The following is a 26,242-nucleotide window of genomic DNA, read 5'->3' as shown; positions in this document are numbered from 1 at the left end:
TTTCAATATGTGTATAGTGTCACTTACCCTCTTTTTCGGTCATAAATATATTGATTCCGCGCACATCATCGGGCATGGAGCTGATTCAAGTACGATGGTCGCATTGCCTTCGTGGCCGAAGACGTTGATGGCTAAATGGTTTAGTTTTTCAAATCGGGTCCAGTAGGAAATGGGTGTGGGTTTAACTAAGCCATCCTAGGTAAACCTGTCGTCTTCGGGGTAGCTCGATGGTCTGTTCTTATTAATAGCTACTGGAAATAAGCCAGCTCTCACCGAATATACTGCACAAAAACAACGTCTTTATTTTTAATGTTATTAATGGCTTTTTTATTTCTGTAGTAAGGTGGCAAGTCTAGGTACGATCCGCCTTTGAACGGTACATAGTTCGCTACGTCCAAATAGATGGTGTTGACACTTCCCACCACCCACCCACCCGAGCCGTTGTCGTCCATCTTTCCAGCGATTCTTGTATTTTTGTAGCGAGGTATCGAGGGTCGAAGGGATCGAGTCGGATTGAAGTACGACTTCCTGCTTGCCTCTGAAATAAGGCTCGATGGCCTCGGTACTGCCATCCGTCTGCTGTTTGTTGAGCGACATGTGGATGGTCAACTGGTATTTGATACTTTTTAAATCATCCAACTCTTTAGCTCGGAGTTTGAGGTCTCGCACGGTAGGGGGCTTGACATATTTCATGTCGAGCAAGGTGAGCAGTTGGGGTTTCCTCATGCGAGAATAACCCACCAATCCACGACTTTTAGCGAGAGCTTTGAGATCGCCGACGGTAGTCATGATTGCTATATCCACATGCAAAGTCAAATGTCTAATTGGTTTGCTATATCCACATGCAAAGTCAAATGTCCAATAGGTTGACGTTTTCAAGGGAGATAACTCCATCAGCCTTATCTCTTTATTAACTGAAGCTCATAAAATTATTATTTTTATTTTTTTAAATTTTTGTTGTAAATTTTTATTCTGAGGAGTCGGTTATGTTAAGCTGAGATAATCTTTCTTTTTGTCGTAAATCAGTTGGTTTCGGACCACGTCTGCTCCGTGGGCTTTGCAACGACGATAATGACATTTCACACCAATCCTGCACACTTCGCACGTGTAGTTCTCGAAACCCTTTCGGGTGGACATCATGTGTATGCCGCAGTACCCTTCGGTCTTGCATTTCTTGTCGCAAGTCTCGGCTTTTCCCAGAAGCATGTATTGACAACGATACGGAGCGGGTCTCATCTTCGCTATATGCACTAAGATAAAAAGGTAATTGCTGCCGGAGAAGGCCAGGGCATTGACTAAAGCCTCGCCGAGCATGATCGCGACTGTGGCCATTTTTATATATCATATCACGACTCCTTACTTAATATGTTTTCCGGAATGATGCCTTGCTTGACGAGCATCTCTTTGGTGGCCATCGCCAGTCCACGTCTAGCACGAGCATGCTCATGTCTTCGCGGGTTGAAATTGAGTTTGGGTGCGGTTGTTTGGTGATCATTTTGCTCAATCAAAGCGTAGCCTATGGCCTGTCGCTGGCGTTGACGAACGTTTTTCCGTCAGGATTAGACATGATTATAACGTGTGGGTTTACCTCTAATTGTGGGTTAGCTGGTGGTGGGGTCGCCACCCGGTGGCGGTGGCGTCGTCTTTGTTGATGGATCCATACGGCGCGGTGACACCCGACAGCGGTTACCACGGTGTCACGAAATCCACGGCAGGGTCGGTTTAACGATGCTTAACTAACCTGCCTTTTTTACCGGCGGCTACTTTTTTCCGATTCTTGGGTTTCTTCGTGACAATATCAATCACTTGGTGGGGGATCGTCTCCTCTTCCGCCACCGGTGTCGTTTCAGTGTTCGTCTCCGTCATCTTGCATATCATTAATCAGGCATTTATGTTTAAATTGGCAGTGCTTCGTCGTAATGATCGCCGCGGTGATGGGAGCTAAGAACACGACATATCAGTGAGGGTGTTCAAGGCGTGACCGATAAACAGATCTTTGTCGAGATCTTCGCACAAATAAGGTCGACGTGCTGGTGGAATGGGCAGCAGTGATGAAGCGATCGCGGTGTAACATTGCGTTAGCATCGACCCTATGGTTTTCATCATTTCGGCAGATTCCGATAGTGCACCACGTACTTGGTCTTGTGCATCAAGTTTGGAACGAGTTTTTCCACGTTGGCCAGCTTATTTTTCCCGAGCAACGTTAGTTGATAGTCCAACATCCAGTCTCGGTTCACTGTCAATTGTTCGGGAGCCAGCGGATAGCTGTTGTGAGCAGCGTGCAATGCCGCGGGATACTCCAGATCCACTTCGAGGTCGACGTGCTGGTGGAATGGGCAGCAGTGATGAAGCGATCGCGGTGTAACATTGCGTTAGCATCGACCCTATGGTTTTCATCATTTCGGCCCTGAATCGGGCTTCGTATCTCGCGTACAGTTTGTCGATGTCTCCCTCGGACATTTTATAAATTTCATCGGTGGTCATGTTTTTGCCCAAGTATTGTTTCCCCTTCCCACCCACGACGAGGGCCACGAGTCTTTCACGCTTATCACCGACCCGGGAGGACGCATCTTCACCTCCCTTCTCCTCCTCGGATATCATTTGTTCAAGCATGTGGTCCAACTCCATCTTATAATATATCAATCGGGTTTTAAATCTAACATAACGAAATCCGGCATAGCCTAAACAGAACGAGATGAATGTCAGGTAAAACAGCACGGCCATTTCAAACATTGTCATGGTTTTTAACCTACAGGCTATACATTTAATTTGCTAAGCTATTTGCTAAGCTATTTGCTAAGTGTTGCTAAGCATTGCTAAGCTATTTTGCTAAGTATTGCTAAGCAGGTTGCTGATTTTGCTAAGTGTTGCTAAGCAGGTTGCTGATTTTGCTAAGCAGGTTGCAGAGATTTGGTGACATTCATACACGCCTCTCTTCTTTTATGCTAAGCTAGCACACCGCATAAGCCACGGGTTGGTCTGTTTTCAGCACGAGTTTGGCGTGTTTCATTTGGGCTAACAAGGTTCTCACGACGCGTTCTCGCTCGGGTTTGGTGGGAATGACGTCGTTTTCTCTCAAACATTCCTCGAACGAATCCCTTTCCTTGCAGTGAAACGGGGCGACCCACCGCGTCTGTTCCCTCAGGTCTTTCAGGACTGAGTTGAATTTTTGAGTGAGGACCCAAACGCTGTGGTTCATGTGGCGTCCCGAAAACGCTAAATACGATAACATGTCTCTTTTTGGTGATCTCCTTGTTGGCGCTGCCATCGTCTAGGATAAACAGCGTCGATTCTCCCTCGAACTTTTCGCGATAGGCTCGCAACCAGTCCTGTAAACGTACTCCCAGGGTTCCAATACTTTTCGTTGACCCTTTGAAACGGCTGAAATTCTTCCACCGGCAGGATCAAAATGCCCTTCATCGATCGCATGGGCACGTTCAGATTGATGTTCCACAGCATGTCGCTCTTGTTCGCGACGGTGACGCAGCACACGATCATACAGGATGACTAACGTGCCCGAATACTGGTGGCGAATGTGTCGAGCCAATTCCGGATTCGTCACCTTGTCGAACTCCAGCGAAATATTGTTGGTGTAGCGACCCTCATCACCGTTCTCCGTCACGATCACGTGGCTGTAATCATTAAACGTTAGTTTGTACTCCAGCCTATCACCCAGCGTGGCTTGATAAAATGGCATATGACATTCCAGCAACTCGAAGTCGAGCAGGATGCAAAATCAGTTCCCGAACGCCTCGGCGATGGCCTTGTGTTTTTTTGCCATCGCGGCGAGTTGGGCTTGCTCGAAACCCCACCCGCAACCGAGTCTACGGACACTCGGCTGGACAAATTCCCCTAGTACTTCCCGTTTGCTCGCGGTTCTCCAGAGGTCCGTGTAGCTGAAGAACACATCGCTGTCGTCGATGCTAAAAATTTTGTTCCCGCTGATTTTGATGGTCGTTTTCTTCACGAGGGCGCAACCCAGGTTCCCCACGACTTTGCGTTTATCGTCGTCGGATTCCAAACTGATCTGGAAGGACAGGCGAGCCGTCGCCAGAACAATGACGTCGTCCGCACCCAGGTTGGGAAAGCGCACCAACACCGTTTGGTGCTCGGATTGTTAGCACGGCTTTGACCCCGAAGGGTTTTTTTCAATCTTCGGGAAAGGGTTTAGTTTATGCCTGTGTTGCGACAACATCGTTTATATTGAATGTATGTTTTCATATCTTGAATAGAAACATGGACGAAGGTGCTTATGATGATATTCCCATGGACGATTTGGGTGGTGATGGAGCCCAATTGCTCAACGATGAGGAGACCTCGTTCACGCAAGGCAACATGGGCGACGATCTGCTAAAAACGACCGTCGATGATTATTACGATGCCCTGGAACAAAAAGAAAATACAGCTCCTCTTTATCGCGATCCTTCCAAGTTCGAACTCGATCACAAAGGGATACTGCGAGTGAAAGATGCTCCGGGCATCTATCTCATGCACTCCCGTACGAAGAAAACCTCTCGCTTTGTCCACACTGGCCAGTCGCCACGGTGCCGACTTTATCCATGACAAATTAAATATAACCAGCTATCGACAAAAAATAAGCGGGAAGTTCGACAAGGCTTTATGAGAAGCGAATGCCGAACTCGATGCCTTGGCGGGTACAGTCGGTCGAGATGATTTGAGAGACGTACCCCATCAAGATATATCAAACGACGACGAAAAACTATTGACCACATACCTGAGCGAACGCTTGCCCGGGTTCGAATTTACCTTTAGGAAACTGCGAGGGCTGGACAAGGCCATGCAAACCATTCGCGGATCGCTCGTGGACAACATAGCCAAACTGGACGCGCTCGATGAGCATATCGCTGATGAAAAAAACAACCTTGACGAAGTGGAGGACGAATTCAGCCGACGTCAGATTGCGGAATGAATGCGGCACCTGCAAGAGGAAAGATCGACCCGACTGGAAGTGGCGTCCTCCTTCCGAGACCAGCTCCGATCCCAGATCAGCCGCGTGCGCGAAACCATCGACCGAATCCTCCACGAGGACACCACGTTGGCCGACAGGATCCGAACGTTGTTCCAGGAACAAGGTATCACCATCGCCAGTGTTCTGACGGCTTTGGGCTTCATCGCGATCGACCCTGGTCTTAGAGCTGACAGGTGTCAGTTGAGGCGGCTGAGGTACGACACCACCACCACCCAAAAAAGGTGGCAACCAATGAGACTGGATTAAAACATTTGAAATCGCTCGGGGAAGCCTTGGGTAGACTGGCGGGCAAAGCCGCCGAGGCCCTGCCTGGCATCTTGGGCAGCATCGTTCTTGGTTGCTGGGCTTGTTGTCGAAAACAGTCACGCGTGGCTCGGCCAGAACCTGTGGGTGTTCGTCGTCTGTGTTCCCACCGACCAACGTGGTGGGAGTTTTGTTCGTATTCCTGATACCACGAAATCCGTTATAGTATCAAGGGTTTATTCATATGCCAATTTCAACCTCATTAGCTATAAATATATTAAACAAAGATTGACGGCGGACCAATTGAAGCTAATTTCCTAAACTTGTCATATACTCGAGATGGGATTGTATCCAGCCATGGAAGACGTGGCCCAAATGCACGACACCGAGGATGGCAGATCTGTGAAATTAAACACCAATTGGAACGAGAATGCGACATGCGACTCGGATTGCACAAAATGTACCATCGAGCCGTCAAGGTCATCGACGGCGTGGACACATCTCTCGTGGCAGCTGGCATGGGATTGGGCGTAGCAGGCGTCGGCTTATTATCCACCATTGTGGCCGCACCCGTCGTCCTCAGGTTAGAAATAGCTGCCAGGGTATCGGGGTTGGCAGGAGTAACCCTGAAATTCATTTCGTGTCGTCTGCAACGGAAGGCCATAAAACACGACGAGATCAGGGTTCTGGCCGAAGCCAAGCTAAACACGATCGACAATCACATTTCCACTGCGATCACCGATAGCAAAATCTCCGAGGAAGAGTTTCGTTTGGTGATGTCGGAAATCGCGAAATTCCACAGAATGAAAGAAGCGATTCGAACCAAGACTCGGAAAACCGCTGGCATCAGCGAAGACGAGAAAAAAAAAAGCTCATAGAACAAGGTCGACAACAAATCATTCAAACCTTCCTTACCCAGAACAAAGATACCATAAAAGATTCACATTAAACTGCTTTGTAGATATCATTATGACCTAGTCAAAATACTAGTAATAAAAATATTTTTAAAAAATAACAAAATGTTCTGTGATTTGAACGCTAAAACTCTAGGTCTGAAGTCCGGCATGTTCCCTTCAGAGTACAAAAAAAAAAATGTTCTGTCTGGGATTTGAACGCTAAAACTGTAGGTCTGAAGTCCGGTATGTACCCTTCAGACCGGCAATTTCACTCTGTCAGGGATGGTGTATTCAAGCTATATATAGCTCATACGCTTTGTGAGCTTATGTAACCCGATCTAAATTAGTTGATTTTGGCTTCTAAACATGTTTTCAGCATCCATCGACGCATGCATCGTGATCAGCGTGATCTAGACTACCTAAGAGCATCGTGATTGTATTTTATTACACCTTCATTCGAGGTGAAAAGCCACCAAACGTGCACGAGGCGAGCGAGACTGGTTCTGCGCTACTGTAGCTAGTATAGACGGAACCGAGCTCAAGATAAATAATGGATTGTGGCCTCTGCAATGTTTTTCAGCGTTCATCGACTAATGTATCATATTCAGCGTTCTTCAAACTACCTACGGGCATCGTGTTTGTATTTTATGAGACATGGATTCGAGGTGAAAAAAGACACCAAACATGCACGAAGAATTGAAGCGGAAGTGGAATGATGGGTTTCAGACATCCTTTGTGCTACTATAGACGGAGCCCGGTTTAAGGGGATGATGCAATCTCAGGATAGAGCCATTAAACCAAGCACTTGGCTACCAGGTCCTCTGTGGCTCAGTCGAACGACTGCTGGGGTACGATCAAGGTACAGAGTTGCGCATCTCTGTCACCGAGGTTCGAAGCCTGCCATTCAAAAAAAAAAAATACACAGAGCTCTCAGGGAGAGCACAGATGAGACATCCATGTCTGTATTGATGCTGGAGGAGAACTGAGCAGTTGTAAGATCTTGCCTCATATGTCTGTTAAACGTTCTAGTGGTGGATAGATGTAGCATACTCTTGCATCTAAAATTGCTCCTAAGAATTTGATCCTGGGTGTTGGTGAATTAACAGTCCCAGGTGGGTGAACACGTGAATGATAAAATCTGTCGGTCTCACTAAAATATGTGTCAGGATGTTCCAATCCAGGATGTCGTCCAGATATTCATGAATAGCAATTCCTCTGCGATGCTTATGTTCATGATGGGATACATGATCACTGAGCCAGGGCACTAAGGATATGCCGAATGGATGGAAGAACCCGGAACTGATATCTGAGAACCACTGACGGTGAAACAGAGTTATTTCTGGGATCGAGATATGAAGATATGCATCCTTGAGATCTAGTCTTACAAAATGAGAGTTCTGGCGGCTTCAAGTGAGTAGATTTGCTAGAGATTCCATCTTGAATTTGGGAGGCTTCCTGAGAAAGTTCTTATTGAGGATCTTGAGGTCTATAATCATGCGCATTTCTCCTGTGTCCTTCTTGGGAACCAGAAATACTGAAGTCCAAGATATTTTTTATGGATTAATCCATAAAAAATATCTTGGACTTCAATGTACAACTTCTAAATGCCACTGAAAGACATCAGAAATACTGGAGAGTAAAAACTCTTTGATGTGTCTTAGGTTGACAGTTCTACTATTGCCTCCTTCTGTATTAATTGCTCATGTTCCCTGTAGAAAAAATCTGTGGCCTGTGGAATGACAAGTCACTGATGGCAGAATGTCCTAAGGAAGATGTATCCTCTTTTTTAATCACTGATAATATCAAGTTGTCTCATGTGATCTGCTTCCAGTTCTCTAGAAACATCGATAGTCGACCCCCTACAGATGAGGGGATGACTAGGAGTGTGAAATCGCACTCCCTATATACATCTGTGGGCATTGCCGAATTGTAAGGAAGAGAGAAGTTTGTTGTGAGATTTGAGTCAAAACTTTTTGCCGCCCAGTTTGGAGGCGCAAAAAGGACCTATGTCCTCCTCCCTGACCTCTATTACTGAGGGAGCTATTCCGTATGGATGATGATCGGGAACCAGAATCAGCTCATCTGTCAAATGCCAATCTCTGACAGGCTACTGAACAGTGAGATTCCGTAGAAGAAGGATAAGATCCTCTACTGCCCCTTGGTGCACCTCTTGGTGTACTTCTAGATCTACTCTGTGCTAGGAGAGCCGTGGCTAACTTCTGATTCAGATTTCTCAAGGTTAATGTATCTCTAGCGTCTATAGACGCCTGGCATTGGCTGTCGAGTCAATCTATCGCCCAGGCTACCCGTGATTACCGTTTCCCTATACTGTACATTGGCCATTGGCCACCAGTAGTGGTTGCGATTTTTAGCCGTATGGGCTGGCCCGTTCACAGACCGCTGGCTCAGACCCGTTGGGTTCTCGCAGCACCGACCCCTCCGTGCGGCTAATGGTATCCGGCCGAGTGGGTTTAATTATAGTGGAAAAACCCCGGGACAGACGGCAGATCCTGTGCAGCTTGCGCCATGGGCAAATCCTGCCATCTGTTGAAACACTCGAAACCTTCAGCATCTCCCACCGTGGGGATCGGCGTTCAGCTTCAGGTTTAGGGTGATAAGGGTGCAGACTCTAGACCTTGGCTCTAGACCTTGGCTCATGGTGGTGTCATACAAGTCTTTTTGGTTCAAGGCCATCTGAGTAAGGGGATCAACTGATTGATCTATCTGTCGTTGAAAACTTAGGAATTTTGCCTCATTCTGATGTTCCAATTCAGCTAGAGACTTGTTCATGGACTCATTTATATCCTCTTTAAAAGATGTAAACAAGGCTGTAATGGTGGTGATATCTAGCTGACCCGAAGATGAGCATGATTTGGTTTTTGATTTTTTCTCAGGCTCCGATTAAGTGGGAGTTGAAGGAAAATGCAATGAGGATTCTGTGCATTTCATGGGGTCAGCTTGCATTCATTCATATTAATCCAGTCCACTAAAGATAATTCTTGACAAAGCAGGCATCTAACATCAAGAGTACACGAAGGTCAAATGAGACAAGCCATGCAAAGTGAATGGAGGTCCAAATCAAACATAAATATCTGGCATTGTTGACATTTACTCTGCGACATGATTTGTGTGGGAAAAATACTGAGTCCGTATCACAAGTCAAATAGACAATTTAACATAAAGGTTATAGTGAAATTGTTCTTAAATGCGACAACATTTACCTAGTTCTTATGTGATGATCCTTGAAAAAACTCTCTGATGCGTGGTCCATACAGAAAAATTATGACGGTTTTCAAACAGTCGATCTGTGACCTCACAGCCAAGGGAGATAATGCATCCCGAAACGGCATAAAAATTGTCAAAGATGGCGGCAAGGGGAGACGAACAGGCCTTGGTAAATAATGTTTTTCGTCACTATGAGTCTAATCTTGAAACTTTGATATCGGTTTGTAGTGCATCAACCCCCTATTGTAGTAAGCTTCAAACCTGTGTTCATTCTTCTCAGTGTCAGGCATGGGATTCTGCACAATGTGGTCCCTAGTTCGACCGGGGAGGGTTTGTACTTTGTTGTCAACATGTTGTGCAGCTGTTTCTCTTCAGTTTTGTAAATAAAGTATTCATAGCGTCACATTCAACGTAAATATAAATAGGTCATTTAAAACATTGATCAATCTCTGTGAATTGCACATCTAAGTGGTCATTTTGTCTTTGACCATAACAGGAAAGGAACTCAATCCACTGATTAGGGCAGGGATTTATGTTGCAAGTCCACATGATGCAACTTTTTGAGACTTACAAGAACAAATGCAGTTTTGTACGCTTGGCGACTGTTCTCGGGCGCTTTTGTAGCTGATAAGCGAGTTTTGTTTCCATTTCAAATGATTAGTTTTCCATTACAAATGCGTTTGGTTTGGTTTTAGAGGATATTGTGGCAGTTTTGGAAGTTTATTTTCCTATTTTGGTGATTTTTGTTCTGTTTGGTGTATATGAGTTCAGTTTTGAGGATTTGTTCACTGTTTGTATGGTAGGCCTGTTACAGGGGGCAGCTTAAATTGAGGTAGCAGCAAAACTGACTGGTGTTTCACTTAGTACATACTGCCTAGTACCTCAGTGTAATCAACTCACTTTTCTTTCTCCTGTTCAAGCATACTTTCAGTGGCTTTCTTGGCATCAAGTGCTTTCCTGGATTTCTTCTTTTCCTGAAGATAAACGTGGCAAAAGCTATGCAATATGTCTTGAGTATAAGTATGACATATGTAGAGAACAACACAATGTGCATCATTTAAATATTGAACAAGGATTATGAACCTTTACAGAGTGAGGGCCAAACTGTATGAACATCTGAACTAATTGACAACATTTGTCCCTCACTCTATAAAGACTTTCATATCTTCCAGAGTCAGTCAGGTATCCTAATGGTAAAGTGTTGGCTCGTCACGCCGAAGACCTGGGTTTGAATCCCCATATGGGTACAATGTGTAAAGCCCATTTCTGGTGTCCCCTGCCGTGATATTGCTGGAATATTGCTAAAAGTGACGTTAAACCATACTCACTCACTCATTCATTCATATGCTCCATCAAAACATACCAAGCGATAGTTATTCCTTACAATTTTTACATCCCTTTTTTGAACATGGAAGAATGTATGCAGTCTGGGAATTAGTATTATTTCTAACCCCAGTCTATTATCTATATCACATATCACATATCATTTTATCCCCCCAAAATTGGCTTTCTGCTCACCAACATGAAAAAATACTGGGAGAACCACCTTTCTCAAAGCTTGGAATGACCCACGAAGATTCATTCAATTTTTGGTATTTTTAGATAGTTCCAAACACAGATAACCTCAGTTATTTCTTTGGAACTATTTTGACAATTGTAATATGTGATGTTAATAGGACATTATTAGTTAGACATTGGTAGGTATTGACACTGTCTTGTCATAATCTCCTATTAGGAATGTGAGTGGTCAAATTTCAAGCAGGTCACAAAAGGCAGCAAACAAATTACAGCAATGGATACCATTGGATACCATTATTAAGACAAGAACACATTGATTGAATCATATTATCTAAATCATGATACATGTTAAAATTATGGAACTTTGTGGACATCACACTTGGCACTATGGCAAAGATTTCTCATGCATATATATCGGCATACTCTCTGAGTGAAAAAATTAGGGTGACTAATACAGAGATGTCATTTAATTTACATTCAGGCGCGTTCCCATGTTGCAATTTGTTGCATAAAATTTGTGGATTGCAACAAATTTCAAAATGTGAACTCCCGAGTTGGACAAATTTTTGTTGCATCCAACTGTTGGAAGCGAGTTGCAAGCAATAGAGCTTGCTCTATTTTCATGCGACAAAGTGGATGCTTGTAGCCAATCAGAGTGCATTTCGTTGTCACGTGACATTAACAATGGCAATGCCGGTTCGGTCAAAGAAGACAGAGTTGACAAGGGCAGAGACAGAAAAAAGTTTATTTCATACTATCAGTCTCACGATTGCTTATGGCATATGAGTAGCCCATTTTACTCCAGGAGGGAGCACCAAACAGGCAGCCTACACTTCAATAGCACAGTTGATGGGTGACTGTATGACAGGTGAGTTTCCGCAGACTTCATTTCCGAGCGTTTCCCTTGCGTATTCATTTTCTAAGTGACCCGTAAAGGTCCGGGTTAGAATTGATCTTCAGCAACCCATGATTGTCGTAAGAGGCGACTAACAGGATTGGGTGGTCAGGCTCACTGACTTTGTTGACACGTCATTGGTTCCCACTTGCGCAGATTGATGCTCATGCTGTTGATCACTGGATTGTCTGGTCGAGACTTGATTATTTACAGACCGCCACCATATAGTTGGAATATTGCTGAGTGCGGCGTAACACTAAACTCACTCACTCACTCATTTTCTAAGTCTAAAATTCAAATAGCACATACTGTAGGGATCAGGAAATTGAATTTGTGTGCTTTATAGTTTATATTTTCACTTTACACAGCAAAAGCGAGAGCACATGCATTTGTTGACATGCTGTCAAATTGTAACCCATAATTTCAATGAAGGTCCCGATGAGTGGTAAAAATGAACTATTGTAATCAGTTGAAACTGTGAATGCAGTTATCAATGCAGGCATTTTAAGTGTATTGACATTTGGTAATTGAAACTTGTCAACAACCATGTTAATAACTGACAATGTTTGTAAATTAAATGTTTACTCATTTCTACAATTTGTAACCAAGTTACTGACCAAAATACCATAGGAAGATATTTTATGAAATATCCGATGTAATATACACCAAAACAAAACATCATCTGCAAATTTATAAAAAAATTATTGTTTTGCATAGTGTTTGTTGAGAGAAAACATATAATGTACATAAAATTATGGGTATTTGAACACATGTATTTTGAATGACATGTTTAAATATTATCACAGTGTTGTTTAACAACAAATTGATATTTTTCAGAATTGATGGGTTAAGATAGAGCTATAGAGAATCTCATCTGAGTGTTTTCAGATGTCAAACATATCAACACGAGTATATAATTTTTCAATGTTATCAGGCAGTGCAAACATGTAACTATTTATCATATCATTAGGCAAAGTAGGAGAAAAGTAACCTGTCAATATTTTGAAGAGTGTGTCCTTATTAATAGTTTCATTCACTAATAAATGTCAAATAAGGACAAAAGTAATAGAAAAGAAAAGTTCATTGGAAAATACCAGCAAAACAACTTTAGCAACTTGTCTCAGGGATGTGAAAGTAGGTCTCAAAGAATCAGTCAATCAACACTTAACAGTATTGGATGATAAATGAAATAACTAATGAATTAGGAAGAAATGAAATATGCATAAATGTGACAAAGCTATTTAATGCAGACTGTGTAACAGTTTAAATACTACACGGTTAATACCTGGATTGAAAATATATGTTTATTAAAGGTCACATGCAACCAAAAAATCAAACATAATTAAAATACAATTATCACTTATTCATGACATATAATATACATTGCTCGTTACGAAAAAATATGTAAACAAAATTATAAGCGTACAATCGCAAATCGAAAGTGCAAAATTGTGTACTTCGGTTTACTTCCCAAGAAACGAAGCAGCGAGGATACCGAACCCAGTCAGAGCGGGTGGGTGTGCACTCAAGTGTAACGCCTGGTTCATTTGCAGATGCCTTCACGGCTAATTGTGTGTATATATAGAGAGATGTTGGGTTTTGTAAATACATGCTCATTTTTTGTGTATAACATTTTGCAATCAACAGACATCATAACATGTCATGTGTTCAAGTATCACACCTGCCTGTCTGTGTAATTACATAATGTGACAGAGACCGAACTCGGGCCATAAATCAATGCATTTTGTTTATGGTGTATAGCCTGATTGGTGTTAAGTTCAAATTGCATGTGGTCAGTGATAGCAGCTGTGTATTGAATATTGTCATTAGCAGACAGGCAGGCAGACACACAGGTGTCAATAAAACAAGACATTGAGTTTTGTCTGTGACAACGACATATCTGTATCACAGTTAGAAATTCTGTCAACGCTAAATAATGACATTGCTTTTAAGTATCGAACTGAGAAAGTGTCTCTCGTAAGAAGAACGTGTGGTGAAATAGACAAATGAAATTATATAAACAGTTAATTTACTGTCATAACATATAAAAGCTCACGCCTGTGAGATATCAACAAAACATTAGAAAAATAGCTCACACCAAAGCCTTCACCGAGTATTCACCCGACAACCCGCTTCCAAGCTGCGCGAACCTATTTACTTGCGCACGTGCTATGAGCGCAGCCCAGCTGTTGAAATCCGTTTTCCCCAGAAAAGTCTGGGGAAAATTAGTGAAACGTTTGAACTCCGATTTTGCGCGGTTTTTTTCATTTGCGTTATTTTTCAACTTTATAAGTTGAATTTGCATTTTTGACGATTTGTTTCGGTATGTCCATACCAAAAGGTATCAGAATCTGCAAAGTTGTGTTTTACGTTGCATGTGACCTTTAACAAATTTATGAATATTATAATAATGAAACATGTCAAAGTCAAACTTGCACAAACATTGTCTTTATGTTTGAGCTGATCAAGTTCCACTCAAAATATCTGCCTTGAGAACTTACTACTCAAAGTAGCTAAGGAAAGAGGTCCAGTCAAGGAAAAGGTGTCTTACCGGGAGGGTTCACTCCCAAAAGACAGACCTCCCAAATGACAGACCACCCATAAGACAGACTCAGTGAGTACACTAATTAGCTGAGCCATGCTGTCCACCCCTATTTAATTAAGAAGCTGACCCAGAGTCACTACAGAATATAGTAACAACACAGTCCTACCTCTTGTGCCCTTCTCAAAACATATTACTAATCCTTTTACTGAACAGAATAGAACCGAAATTTTATTCTAAAAAATCACATATACTGACACAGAGAACATACAGTGTATTGATACATATTAAAACATTTAACAAAGTCCAGTTTTGATAGATTTGGCAACTTTAGAGTTAACTGGTGAATAATCACATTTCATTAGATAAACAACTTTTTCAATAGGATGTTTACAGAAATATTAGGTAAGAAATTGATTTCTGAGGGTATTTAGTGCTGGACAGTATAATAAAAAGTGAAGTTCATCACAGACAACTAAATTCACAATATGTTTCGATTCTTTACAATACTGGTCAAACACATTCAAAGATGTTTGCAATCCATCACTGTTTCAGCTAATATGACAGTATCGTCAGCGTAAAGTAATATCAACAATTTCATAAAGATACCAAGCTGGTCCTCAATAGGCTTATTTACATGTCTGAGGCCAGTTACACCAAGATCATACAAGTAATAAATAACTGGAGAATAGGACATTTTTATAACAGTTGTTGACTTTTTTTCTGATCACCCTTCTAGATGGCTACCTGTATGCCAAGAACAAGGTGAAAGGAGAAAATGATGATGTTCAGGTGACTTTCTGATAAGTGTTATCTGTGCCCTGACAAACGTGATGTAAAATAATATGGTGCTTGGTATCATATGTTTGATAGGTGCATGTATATAAATTATCGTTTTTGATAATATTCACAAGTAAATGTGATCTGGCAAATATATGTTGATGCAAATATGTCTTAATATAAAAATCATAATTCATTACATGAATCGATAAAACTATAGTTAATACCTAATGTTGTCCTTTTTTATCTGGGCACATACCATTATTATCAAGGGTACAGCTTAACTCATTAAGGCCGAGAGCCGCATATATGGGGCAAATGAATCAGCTCCTCACAGCGAGTGACGTGTTTGTCGGGCAGGTAATTGGCAGTTTCTCACAGCGAGAGCCACATATATTCGTCAACAGAAAGCACCTCTTATTCAGCGAGAGACGCACATGTGTGTTGTACTTTTAAAAATCGCACTGTACCTATTATATCAACCAATTCAGTAGTACTGAGCAAATATTAGCTTTTCTTATGAGAGATGCTACCTTTAGTGTCAATCAGAAGAAGTATTTAAAGTGTTTTGATAGCAATTGCTAATCATTATCATAGGCTCGTACAGCGTTTGGCAAATGAACACATGTCGGCGAGAAAGGGGATTATGATGTTTTTACAGAGGTAAGTGTCTGGTATGCTTTATGGAATGGATACTAAAATACTTCGTATGCTTATTGACTGAATTGGCTTAGAGGTTACTGAAGATTATATTTTCTTCAACTTCCTAATAAATAGGAAACAATATATGAAATTTCAAGGACATACAAAGAATTCAAACACAATAGAATAGTTTGAATTTACTTTTTAGGCATTATTACGTTGTCATGTTTCATATAATGAAACATAATGTATAAACACAAATAATCATACATCCAAGCTCGAATAGATTAGACATAATTTAACTTACTAATTTGAAGCTTACTAGTGATTTCCCATAATCTAAAGTTGATAATGTTACCTAATCGAATATAAAGTGATACATCGCGCCTTTGCATTGAATATATATTCATGTCAGTGTTATTACAACAATGAAATCTTTTACTACGTTTGTTACAAAACACAGTATGTTGGCAATTACAAAAAATCTCACACATAGACAGAAGTAATATCATAAGTTATTACATGATACAAAGGTATTTCAAGCATTTTGTTCAAGCTGTTGAAAGTTGCATGTTAATTTGAATTGTCAGTTTTCTATGCAATTACATGAGCATTGTGTAAAACATTTGTATTTGATCTCTGTAATTATCAAATCCGGTGTAATTATCACGTGTATCAATGAACTCAGTCTCTATTGATCCATCATCAATAAAAGCTGGATAGTATAACAGGTACGGTATCGATACACATTCATGTAATCATTCAATCAGATTACAGTAATGAGATAATTGAACACCTCTTTTGATCTTGAAATAATAGCCTCCAGTAGAATGCATATGTAGTTACATCCTTGTTGAAAGGTTTGTCCTGTGACAAGTGTAAAATAAACAGATGTGCTGTTATATCATTGGACAACTTGCTTTATGGAGTCACGCCCCTCCCTGTAATGTTTATGCATGCATGTACATCTGTAATCTAATGAACCTCGTTTGCATTCAGTTTAAATATATGCACACCCATCTTTATAAATATTGTGTGTGTGTGTGTGTGTGGGGGTTCAACTGCAAGTTTATACACTATAATAATTCAATATAGTGTCTATTCGTGAATTCCGTAATACTATCTATATATCTATAAAAAAAACTTATATAGCGCCATATGCAGAAATAAACTGTTCTGCAGCACTTGAGACTGTTTGAAAGTTAGTTGTTGTATGCTTCACGGAAGTAATGAGTCTTTAGCTGTGATTTGAATGAGTCCAGGTCCTGGTTAGATCTCAGGTGTTGTGGGAGTTGATTCCACAAGTTTGGTCCGGCAATTTGAAAACAACGGCTGGTGATGCGACTGGTTTTTAGTGCAGGTGGCTGAAGGAGAAACTGGTGGGAGGATCGAAGAGATCTGACAGGTTGATATCTGGTTATCATGCTGGAGAGATACTGAGGGGCTTGATTGTGGAGACACTTGAACACAAGCAGGACAACTTTGTATTTGATCCGCTGTGGCACTGGCAACCAGTGTAGATGTTGGAGAATTGGTGTGATGTGATTATGTCTCGCTGTTCTTGTTGCGACTCGGGCCGCTGAGTTTTGTACAACTTGTAACTTCCTGATCAGACATGATGGCAAACCTTGCAGGAGTAAGTTACAGTAGTCAATGCCTGACAACACACAGGCATGGACCAAGGAGATGGCGGTTCTTTTGTTCATGTACTTTCGTACCAAGGCAATGTTGCATATATGAAAATAAGATTTCCTGCAAACAGAGTTTATGTGAGACTCAAGTGTCATGTTTGCATCGAAAATGACACCGAGATTTCGGGCCTGTTTGCTTGGGCTGATCTTATGGTTGCCGATGTGGAAGTCTGGTAATACAATGTCGTGACATGAATGTTTGGGCATTATGATAAGAAACTCGGTTTTGTCTCCATTTAGCTTTAGATAATGGGATGTCATCCGTTTTTTTATCTTGTCAATGCATGTTTCCAGCACTGTGAAGGTGACAGAAATGGATGCTTTCACCGACGGTTTGAATGCCATGTATAGCTGAGTGTCGTCTGCGTATAGATGGAACGAGAGTCCATGTGATCGTGCGATGTCACCGAGTGGTGAAGTGTAGATGGTGAACAGAATGGGCACCAACACTGAGCCTTGCGGCACACCATACAGCAAATCTGATGACTCGGAGGAATGACCAGCAATGACAACACGTTGTCGTCTGTCAGTCATATATGAATCAAACCAACTCAGAGCTTGTCCAGTGATCCCTATTCTGGTTTGCAAGATGTCAAGCAACATGCGATGATCAATGTGTATAATACGTGTACTTTAGTTAGGATATTCATTCCTCTCAAGGTGAAGATTATATTTACATGTACAGCAAACCATTATGTTTAATGTACTAGTTGTGTGCGTAAAATGTATATGAAAAAAAATACTATCTCTACTCAATGGTTGGATTTCAATCGCTTTGTTTTAATTATCGAAAAACACTAAGATGAGGACAAATAAACTCGCCAAAGTGTCTCTCTACTCCTATTTGTCTTATGTGTATATTTCATAATCGTTACCAGTGTGTTTGTTTACAATACACAAACTGTTGCATGATAGCTTGAGTTGACAATGCCGAAACCCAGCATATCGAATGGTCAACGATATAGCCAATAATCAATCTCTATCCAAGCTGTTGAGTGACCAAACGTGCTCTTCAGAAATTTTCCCACGCCCCATCACCTGTGCTTTCCCTGTGACAGGTAACTCATGATACGATTGCTCACAGATAACATATGACCAGCCACTATATTGAACAGTTGAGATACAGAACGTTCTATTCGGGCAATTTGATGACGCCCTATCACGCGACTCTTTGTTTTTATGTCTATGCAAGGAATATGTACTTGTAGTATACATATTTTTCATGTTTTCTGCATTAAATATAGATGAAACAAAGTGCCAAGCTATGAATGTGCTCTATGTTAGTCACAGACTAGTGTTATTTAGTACTTTCATTAAAATAATTTGTATACACTAGAAATGTATCGGCAAAACGCTATTTTTGTCGATGATTATAAAGTATGTAAGTAAATTCTTCTTTACAGTATGTCATTGTCATAGAATGTTTTGTAAAATTAAACCTCACACAATGATATGAGAGAGAGAATTTGTTCATGTGTGTCTCATCTCCTACATACAAAGAATACATGCATATTGTGATGAAATATAAATGTACAAGCCGCCAAAGGTCTACAACAGAAACTTGCAATAAAATTACATAAAACTTTGCAATACACGATATGTATTCACACCTGCTTTCTTTTAACATATATCTTTACGACTCAATTAAACAATCAGGACTTGTTTGTACGGCTAGACAGTTTCCTGTCATCCCTGAAACCTGCCAGGGAAATCAGGTGTGATTAGCACTAATTAGTCTCGGCACTGCGAGTGGGCAATCAGCGAGGGATTCCAGGTGTTGAGTAGTGAGGTGGCTCTCGGGCTTAATGAGTTAATTTAGCCTTATGCAACCAACCATGTGTTGTTTTAAGCGGTCTGTCTTTTGGGAGGTCTGTCTTATGGGAAGATACCTACCGGGAAGTAGACATTTGTTATTACAGTAAAAATCCTTTGATGCTGGGGGGGCTGACGGTGCATGTTGTTTTAAGGGATTAACTTTCTGGGTTATACTAAATTCTGAACTACCTAACGAACTAGGTCATATGAACCCCGCTTTCACTTACATGATAGAAATCAATAAAGTTGATATGAACTCACTTAATTTGTTTTGACAATCATTGACTGACATTGATTGACACTGATTTATATAAGTGAACACCAACTCAACAATTTGGGTATATAATTTGCTGGCCATACTTTCAAATTCATCACTTTCATTATGGCAAACCAGCAGTTACAGTATACGTTCATTCCGACTTCACGAGGTGGCAGATATCTATGCATCGATGGGTACATGTTCAGAACGAACTGTAAGAAAAATGCAGCATCCTGGATGTCCTGGAAATGTGTAGAGAACACCTGCAACTTGACTGTCTCCACTGTCGATGATATGCCATCGCTGTCCAATGATAAGATCCTAGGGATGACAAACACCGCCAACCTTACGTGTAACCTACTGTCTACCTTCAACTGTCCACCATCCATGCTATGCTCAATGGTCAGATGTTTCACTCTGCTGAAGGATGCTGCCGTCAGAAGAGGACTTCATTTTACACAGGGTATAAATATTTTCGTAAAGAAATTATATAAAAACTTAGACTTATTGTACTTGCATATGCAGACGCAGTTTCATATGTAATGAAACTACAGTGAAGACTGGATGTGTACTTTGTATTATGAAATAATGAGTATAAAATAAAATGATTAAAATACTTGCTAAGATGTCCATTCAATTAAATTACATTTTGTTTTGTTGCCATATCATTAATAAAGTAAAATATTATCTAAAATCTGGTTTATTTTATGTATATCACTTCATTGTACAGTTTCTTTTATTTTCCATTTGCGAATTTAGTGTTACCCGCATGCTTATCATCACATATTATGTCCATTGTTTTTCAAATGCGGTCAGCCTGAAATTCCTGTGTGCCGCCCTTATTGTTGTTACAAACATCACACATGTCTACTTCCCGGTAATAAACCAAGGAAAAGTAGGGCAGGGAGAGATGACATCTATAAATCCTCCTGGGAGTGGTTCTCCATGCTGGACCCATTCCTGTGAAGTCAGGTCACCCCCAAACCCAGTATCAGTAACATGGTAAATAAGCCATTTTTGACAATTTCTAAAAAAATTGACTTGCACCTGCATTATTGGATTGCACCAGTGCAAGTAACAAAGCACTAAATCAAGCCCTGTTTTTATCTTGCTATTTTTCCCAAGATAGTGTTTTAATTTATTATATTAGTATTATGTAAAAATGAAATTCATTTTTTAACAAATTTAATCCATTACCAAACAAATTAAAACGATTGGACTAGATTCACCGAAACGAAATTACCTCCCATCGACTGCTTTTACAGCAACTTAACCGAATCGAAAATAACCGAGGACGATTACGAGCACGCCCTCAACGTGTGGGATAAACTAGGCTGTAAGAATAAGAATTTAGGCGACTTACATGATCTGTACTTGAAAACTGCTGATGTACTGCCACTAGCCGATGTGTTCAAGATATTCCAAAAACATAATGTTAGAAACAGTACAGCCTACTAGACTCTACATGGTATTTCTCCTCCCTCGGTCCCTCTTGGGACGCCTTGCTAAAAAAGACTGGTGTAGAATTGAAACTATTGACAGATTACAATATGCATCTGTTTATAGAGAAAGGCCTCCGAGGTGGGATTTCGATGGCTATCAAACAGTATGCGAAGGCCAACAATAAATTCGAGGAAGGTTACGACCCCAGTCAGCCGTCGAACCACATTCTTTATCTCGACGCAAAGAATCTGTATGGCTGGGCTATGAGTCAACCTTTACCCATTTGGGGATTTAAATGGGCCTCCTCCGATATTGACGCGAATAGTATTGCGCCGGATTCGAACAAAGGTTACATACTCGAAGTTGACCTGGAATACCCCGCAGAATTACATGAATTACAGTTATCCGCTCACTCCCGAACGATTAACGGTGAACCCAGAATTGGATGTCCGAATATCAACGAAACTTGTAGGGAAATAATAACTTGACGACTAACTTTGAAAAACTCGTACCAAACTTAATGAATAAGAAAAAATACATTGTTCATTATAGAAATCTGCAGCTGTACTTGTTGTTGGGAATGAAACTTAAGAAAATTCACAGGGTACTCAAGTTCGATCAAAGCCATTGGATGGAGCTTTACATAAGGATGAACACGGATTTACGAAAAGCTGGCCACCAGCGATTTTGAAAAGGCTCTATATAATGAACAACTCCGTGTTTGGTAAAACCATGGAGAATTTGAGAAAATGTGTTAATGTCAAATTAGTCAGATCAGACGAGGAGGAACTATTAGTCAGCCCAGCATTTAACCGAAGTAGAATATTCAATGACAACCCCGTAGCATTGCACATGAACAAGAGTCACATCAAATTCAACCAAACACTTTATGTACGACTTTTATTACAACAAATTCTAGAAGCAATACAGCTAAAGATGCGAGGTGTTGTACCAGGACATAGCAGAAAAAATACACATGTACTATACGAACGATTATCCCAAAGACCATCCGCTGCACAACACCGTCAACAAAAAAGTGCTCGGTGAGATGAAAGACGAATGCGCGGGCACGCCAATCCTGGAATACATCAGCTTGACACCCAAAATATATTCAATCAAGAAAGCATACAACGACGAAATCAGAAAGGCAAAAGGTGTGAAAAAATATGTGGTGATAAAACATATAAAACCTGCACGTTCAAACACCAAATGAACATGCTGAGAAGCGACAAACACACAATATACAGTCACGAAATGATGGATTGCCATCGACGGTGTAAATACTTATGCATATGGACACACACACATATTAAATAATTCTAAATAACAATAATACATAATGGAGCAAATTTATTACAGCCCACGCGGATACTGGAAAGGTGAAAGCGCCATCCCGAAACTCGCCAAAGCCGCTCGAGTCTCCGAAGACGTCGCTAAAGCTTGGCTTAAAAAACAAGCTCTCTGGCAAGTTTACCTGCCAGCGCTTCGGTACATCCCGAGAAGAAATTTCGATATTTCAACACCGAACTGAGTGCATCAAACCAACCTCTTGTTTCTACCTCATGACAGAGTGAGACGTAAAACCTATAAGTATGCCCTGACAATCGTGGATGTCACCAGTCGCTACAAAGAAGCCGAACCGTTATCAACGAATGATTCTACCGAAGTCGCCAAAGCATTAGAACGCATATACAAACGTAGTCGCTTAAGCTGGCCTGCTGTCTTGCAAATCGATCCCCGACGCGAGTTTATGGGAGCCGTGTTGCAGCTGCTGGCCAAGCACAAAGTCCAGTTGAGATGCAGTATAGTGGGAGCCCACCGCAGCCATTGTCGAGAGATTTAATCGCATCTTAGCCGAATGCCTATTCTCACACCAGTACTCACAGGATTTAATCAATCCCGGAATTAGATCTACGGAATGGGTTGTACGTTTGCCGCGAGTTGCGGTGGCCATCAACAACGAAGTCACCAGGCTCGTGGGCAAGAGACCCCTCGAAGCCATCAAAATGAAATATGTCGCCGCCGAATCATCGGCAGCACGTCGCACTAAAAGAGAAAAAAACATTACCGGACCGGGTCAGCGTTAGGTACTTGTACCACCCGGGTGAATAAGAGGGAGACAGCAAAAAATGTGCTACCGATCAAATATGGTCCATGAAAACGTACAACGTTGACCGAGTCGACATCAAAGACGACGAACCCAATCTGTATTCTCTCAAAGACGGGCTGAGCTGGGATTCTCGCGACAGGAATTACGAATTGTGCCCCGCGATACTGTGTAGCTCGGCGAGAGAGAGACAGCCGGCCGTGTATTGGGATTGCTATGCGAGGTCTTTACACAAAGCTAACCAGCTCCACACGGAAATGACAAACCGAGCCGGTGTGTGTCAGCGAGGCGAGATATCGACCGGGCATACTACCGAGAGTTGCTATCTGGTTAGCTTCAGACAGACCTCACCTCGCTAACAAGCATCGCAATACATTGGATAGTTAGCCTTTCGCCCGACCGACCCCATGCTCACTAAAAAGTGAATATTTCATAAACTATTCGACCGATTTTTGTGAAATTTTGCATGTACCTCCAGTATACCTCGTACTTTCACTTGTAATTACGGATGTCGAATGATGGTCCACCATCATTCCAACCATATGGATCGTAAAAAATAGGGGCAATGTAAAAAATATGACTTATAGGGTCATTTGTTATACCTGTTTGGTTGTAACGAGCTGCAAGCAGTGATATCGTGCTCAGACTAACATTCAGATGTCTGGAAACAGAAAATTGGTAATCTCCAGTGTGCATGCTTTCAATGGCGATGTTCCGTGTCACAGCATTAAGACCTGGCATAGTGATTTCACCTTGAAACTCCTTCAAAACAAATGCCGATTTCCGAAAGTAATCTGGATTTCTATAGCCAGAACAGTGCATGCTCTTTGCTGCAGAATTTCAAGTGGAAGGTGATTTATGTTGCGTTGTGGTGATGCCTTTTTAATTCTTGCAAGAAATCTCAACTAAATCAACATTTTCAGGTAAATTTGATTTTTCACTTGTGCAATTGCGTAAAATCATGTTATCCACACTTTTGTTACATATTTTGACAATTGTTTGAACACAATTGGTAATTAATAGATTTTTTTAAATACAAAGGATAGTATATATATGACTGTTGGTTTCCACATGTTTTTTATGGTGTTCTCTTCATTGAAAAGTTTGTGTAAATGTGGCACGACTTCCAGTGAATTTAATTTATAAGGTTCGAGGGTGCTTATTCTCATTGGATCTTGATTACTTTGGTCTCTTTGTGTCAGCTCCATGGCCATGATGCTGGGAAGAGCAGTATTTAATTAAAGAACCACTAAACTTTGTTTTTTGTTACTCTTTTAACCATTACATATGAAAGATTTGTGGTTAGTCTTATGCGGAACACCAAATTTATTCTTTAAAAACTTGTGGTTAATCAATACCGAGCGATTAAAAGTCGCCTGCTTCCCTCCCGCCCGCCAACGAAACCACAGACAGGTTACGTAACTCTGTCACCAAAGCACTGCAGTGACGTCATATGAGGAACGATTTTCAGTTAGTTGTATAGAAAATGTGTAGCACTCATCATTTTGATGATTTCGACATCAAACGGCGACATGCCGAATCGTTGCTTTGTCGCCAATTGCTCCTAGGGTCGGGCGATGGTGTCCCCATGCACAGATTTCCACAGGACCGCAGTTCGTGCTAAATGGGTTATGTTTGTGAGTGCGGTTTAGCGTTGTGGAAGCCTGAAACGATATCTTACTTGTGTTCAGATCGCTTCACGGAAGTTAAAGAATCAAAACTACTTACTAGTTGTAGTAAAATATGCATATGATTGATGACCATAAAGATTTTCTATGACACAACTTGTAACATAACGATTTCTTCCTCGAAGTGAGGTTGTGGTCGAAGTAACAATAATATTGTAAGTAGTATTATATTGACACCCACCTCGCTGCCACGAGAAATTGTTATGTTATACGCTATGTCATGCAAAATCCTATTTAATATCAATAAAATACATATTTTACTACCAGTAGAAAGTAGTTTTGATTTTGTAACTTCGGTGAAAACAAACCTAAATACCATTTATTCTCAGACTGGCGGATGTTCCCGACAGAGGCGCCGCCATTTTAAAAATAAAAATAAAAAATCTGTTAGAATTAATGAGATTATAGTTTGTTTTCATCAAGTTAGAAAATCAAGACTACTTTCTACTAAAGTAGTTAAATATGTATTGGAATCATAACCAAACGGATTTTGCATGACACAACTTATAACATAACGATTTCTTCCACGGAAGCGAGGTGGGGGGTCGAAGTCACAATACTGCGCGATAACTTTCTTGCTACATTCCCATGGTTAATGTCCACTCACCAGTATGTAGATACTAGTCAATGTGCGTCTTTATATTTGGTCTTATAATCCTAATTAGTTTATTATCATACTTGTATGCATTTTGAAACTAAATAAAAAGCAGACGATCTGCTGATACTTATAGTGAATTTATAACAGAACTGTAATATCTAGACATTTTATAGTTTGCCAATGTGAATCATAATTCGCACACACACCCTAGTGTATGTTGTCTGTCTCATTACACTTCCCGGCGAAAACAATGATTCTGTTGAATGCTACGACAAATGAATAAAAACAAAATGCAAACATTAAAATTAAAACAGATTAAAGTTATAGGAACAATATCAGGCCATTACCTTGTTCGAGGAATGTATCCATCAATATCCACAAAACTGTTCCAAATGCTGTGTCTTTTAACAGTTTAATAAACGAAAAAGTGATAAATCTTTTCAGGTATTGGTGTATAGTCTCATTGGTCACCCAAGATAGCACACCTGGCAACTAATTGCATAATGTCCGCCTTTCTTTAAAAACAGTAATTTAGTTAGCCAATAATGGGCAATCAATCAATGTATTGCCGGTTAATCCTTTGAAAGAAGGGCGTTGTTTTTACGCAGACACCGACACGACAGAGTGTATTCAGTATAAATTAGTAAATCTACATACATAAACACTACCTTTTGACAATTCCGCTGTGTAAGATAAAAGTAATTAATCAATCAGCGTGTTATCGGTTAATCCTTTGATCGATGTTTATAATGTTGAATATTTACTCCAGACACAAGAAATGTCAAATGGGAACCTTTGTCGGGTAATCTAAGTGTGTTACCACTAATTATACCTGTTATAAATTCATTAACTGACCATCAAGTGAATGATGACAAATAACATGTGTAGGTTTATACCACCTAATACGGGT

General features: G+C 40.9%; 1 protein-coding gene across 1 annotated transcript in view; it reads right to left on the bottom strand.

Annotated features, from left to right (window-relative positions):
* LOC124282195 (ankyrin repeat domain-containing protein 26-like) overlaps nt 1-26,242 on the bottom strand; it is an 895,780-nt gene that overhangs the window by 112,334 nt on the left and 757,204 nt on the right. Inside the window, exon 39 of the mRNA XM_046718159.1 lies at nt 10,255-10,328. Coding sequence (XP_046574115.1) covers nt 10,255-10,328 — 74 coding nt within the window. The remainder of the gene's footprint in view (nt 1-10,254; nt 10,329-26,242) is intronic.

The sequence above is a fragment of the Haliotis rubra genome, unplaced genomic scaffold, assembly GCF_003918875.1.
Source record: "Haliotis rubra isolate DU_JTF1 unplaced genomic scaffold, ASM391887v1 Scf295, whole genome shotgun sequence".
NCBI classification, from domain to species: Eukaryota; Metazoa; Mollusca; class Gastropoda; order Lepetellida; family Haliotidae; genus Haliotis; species Haliotis rubra.
This window is presented reverse-complemented; position numbering and strand designations above follow the sequence as displayed.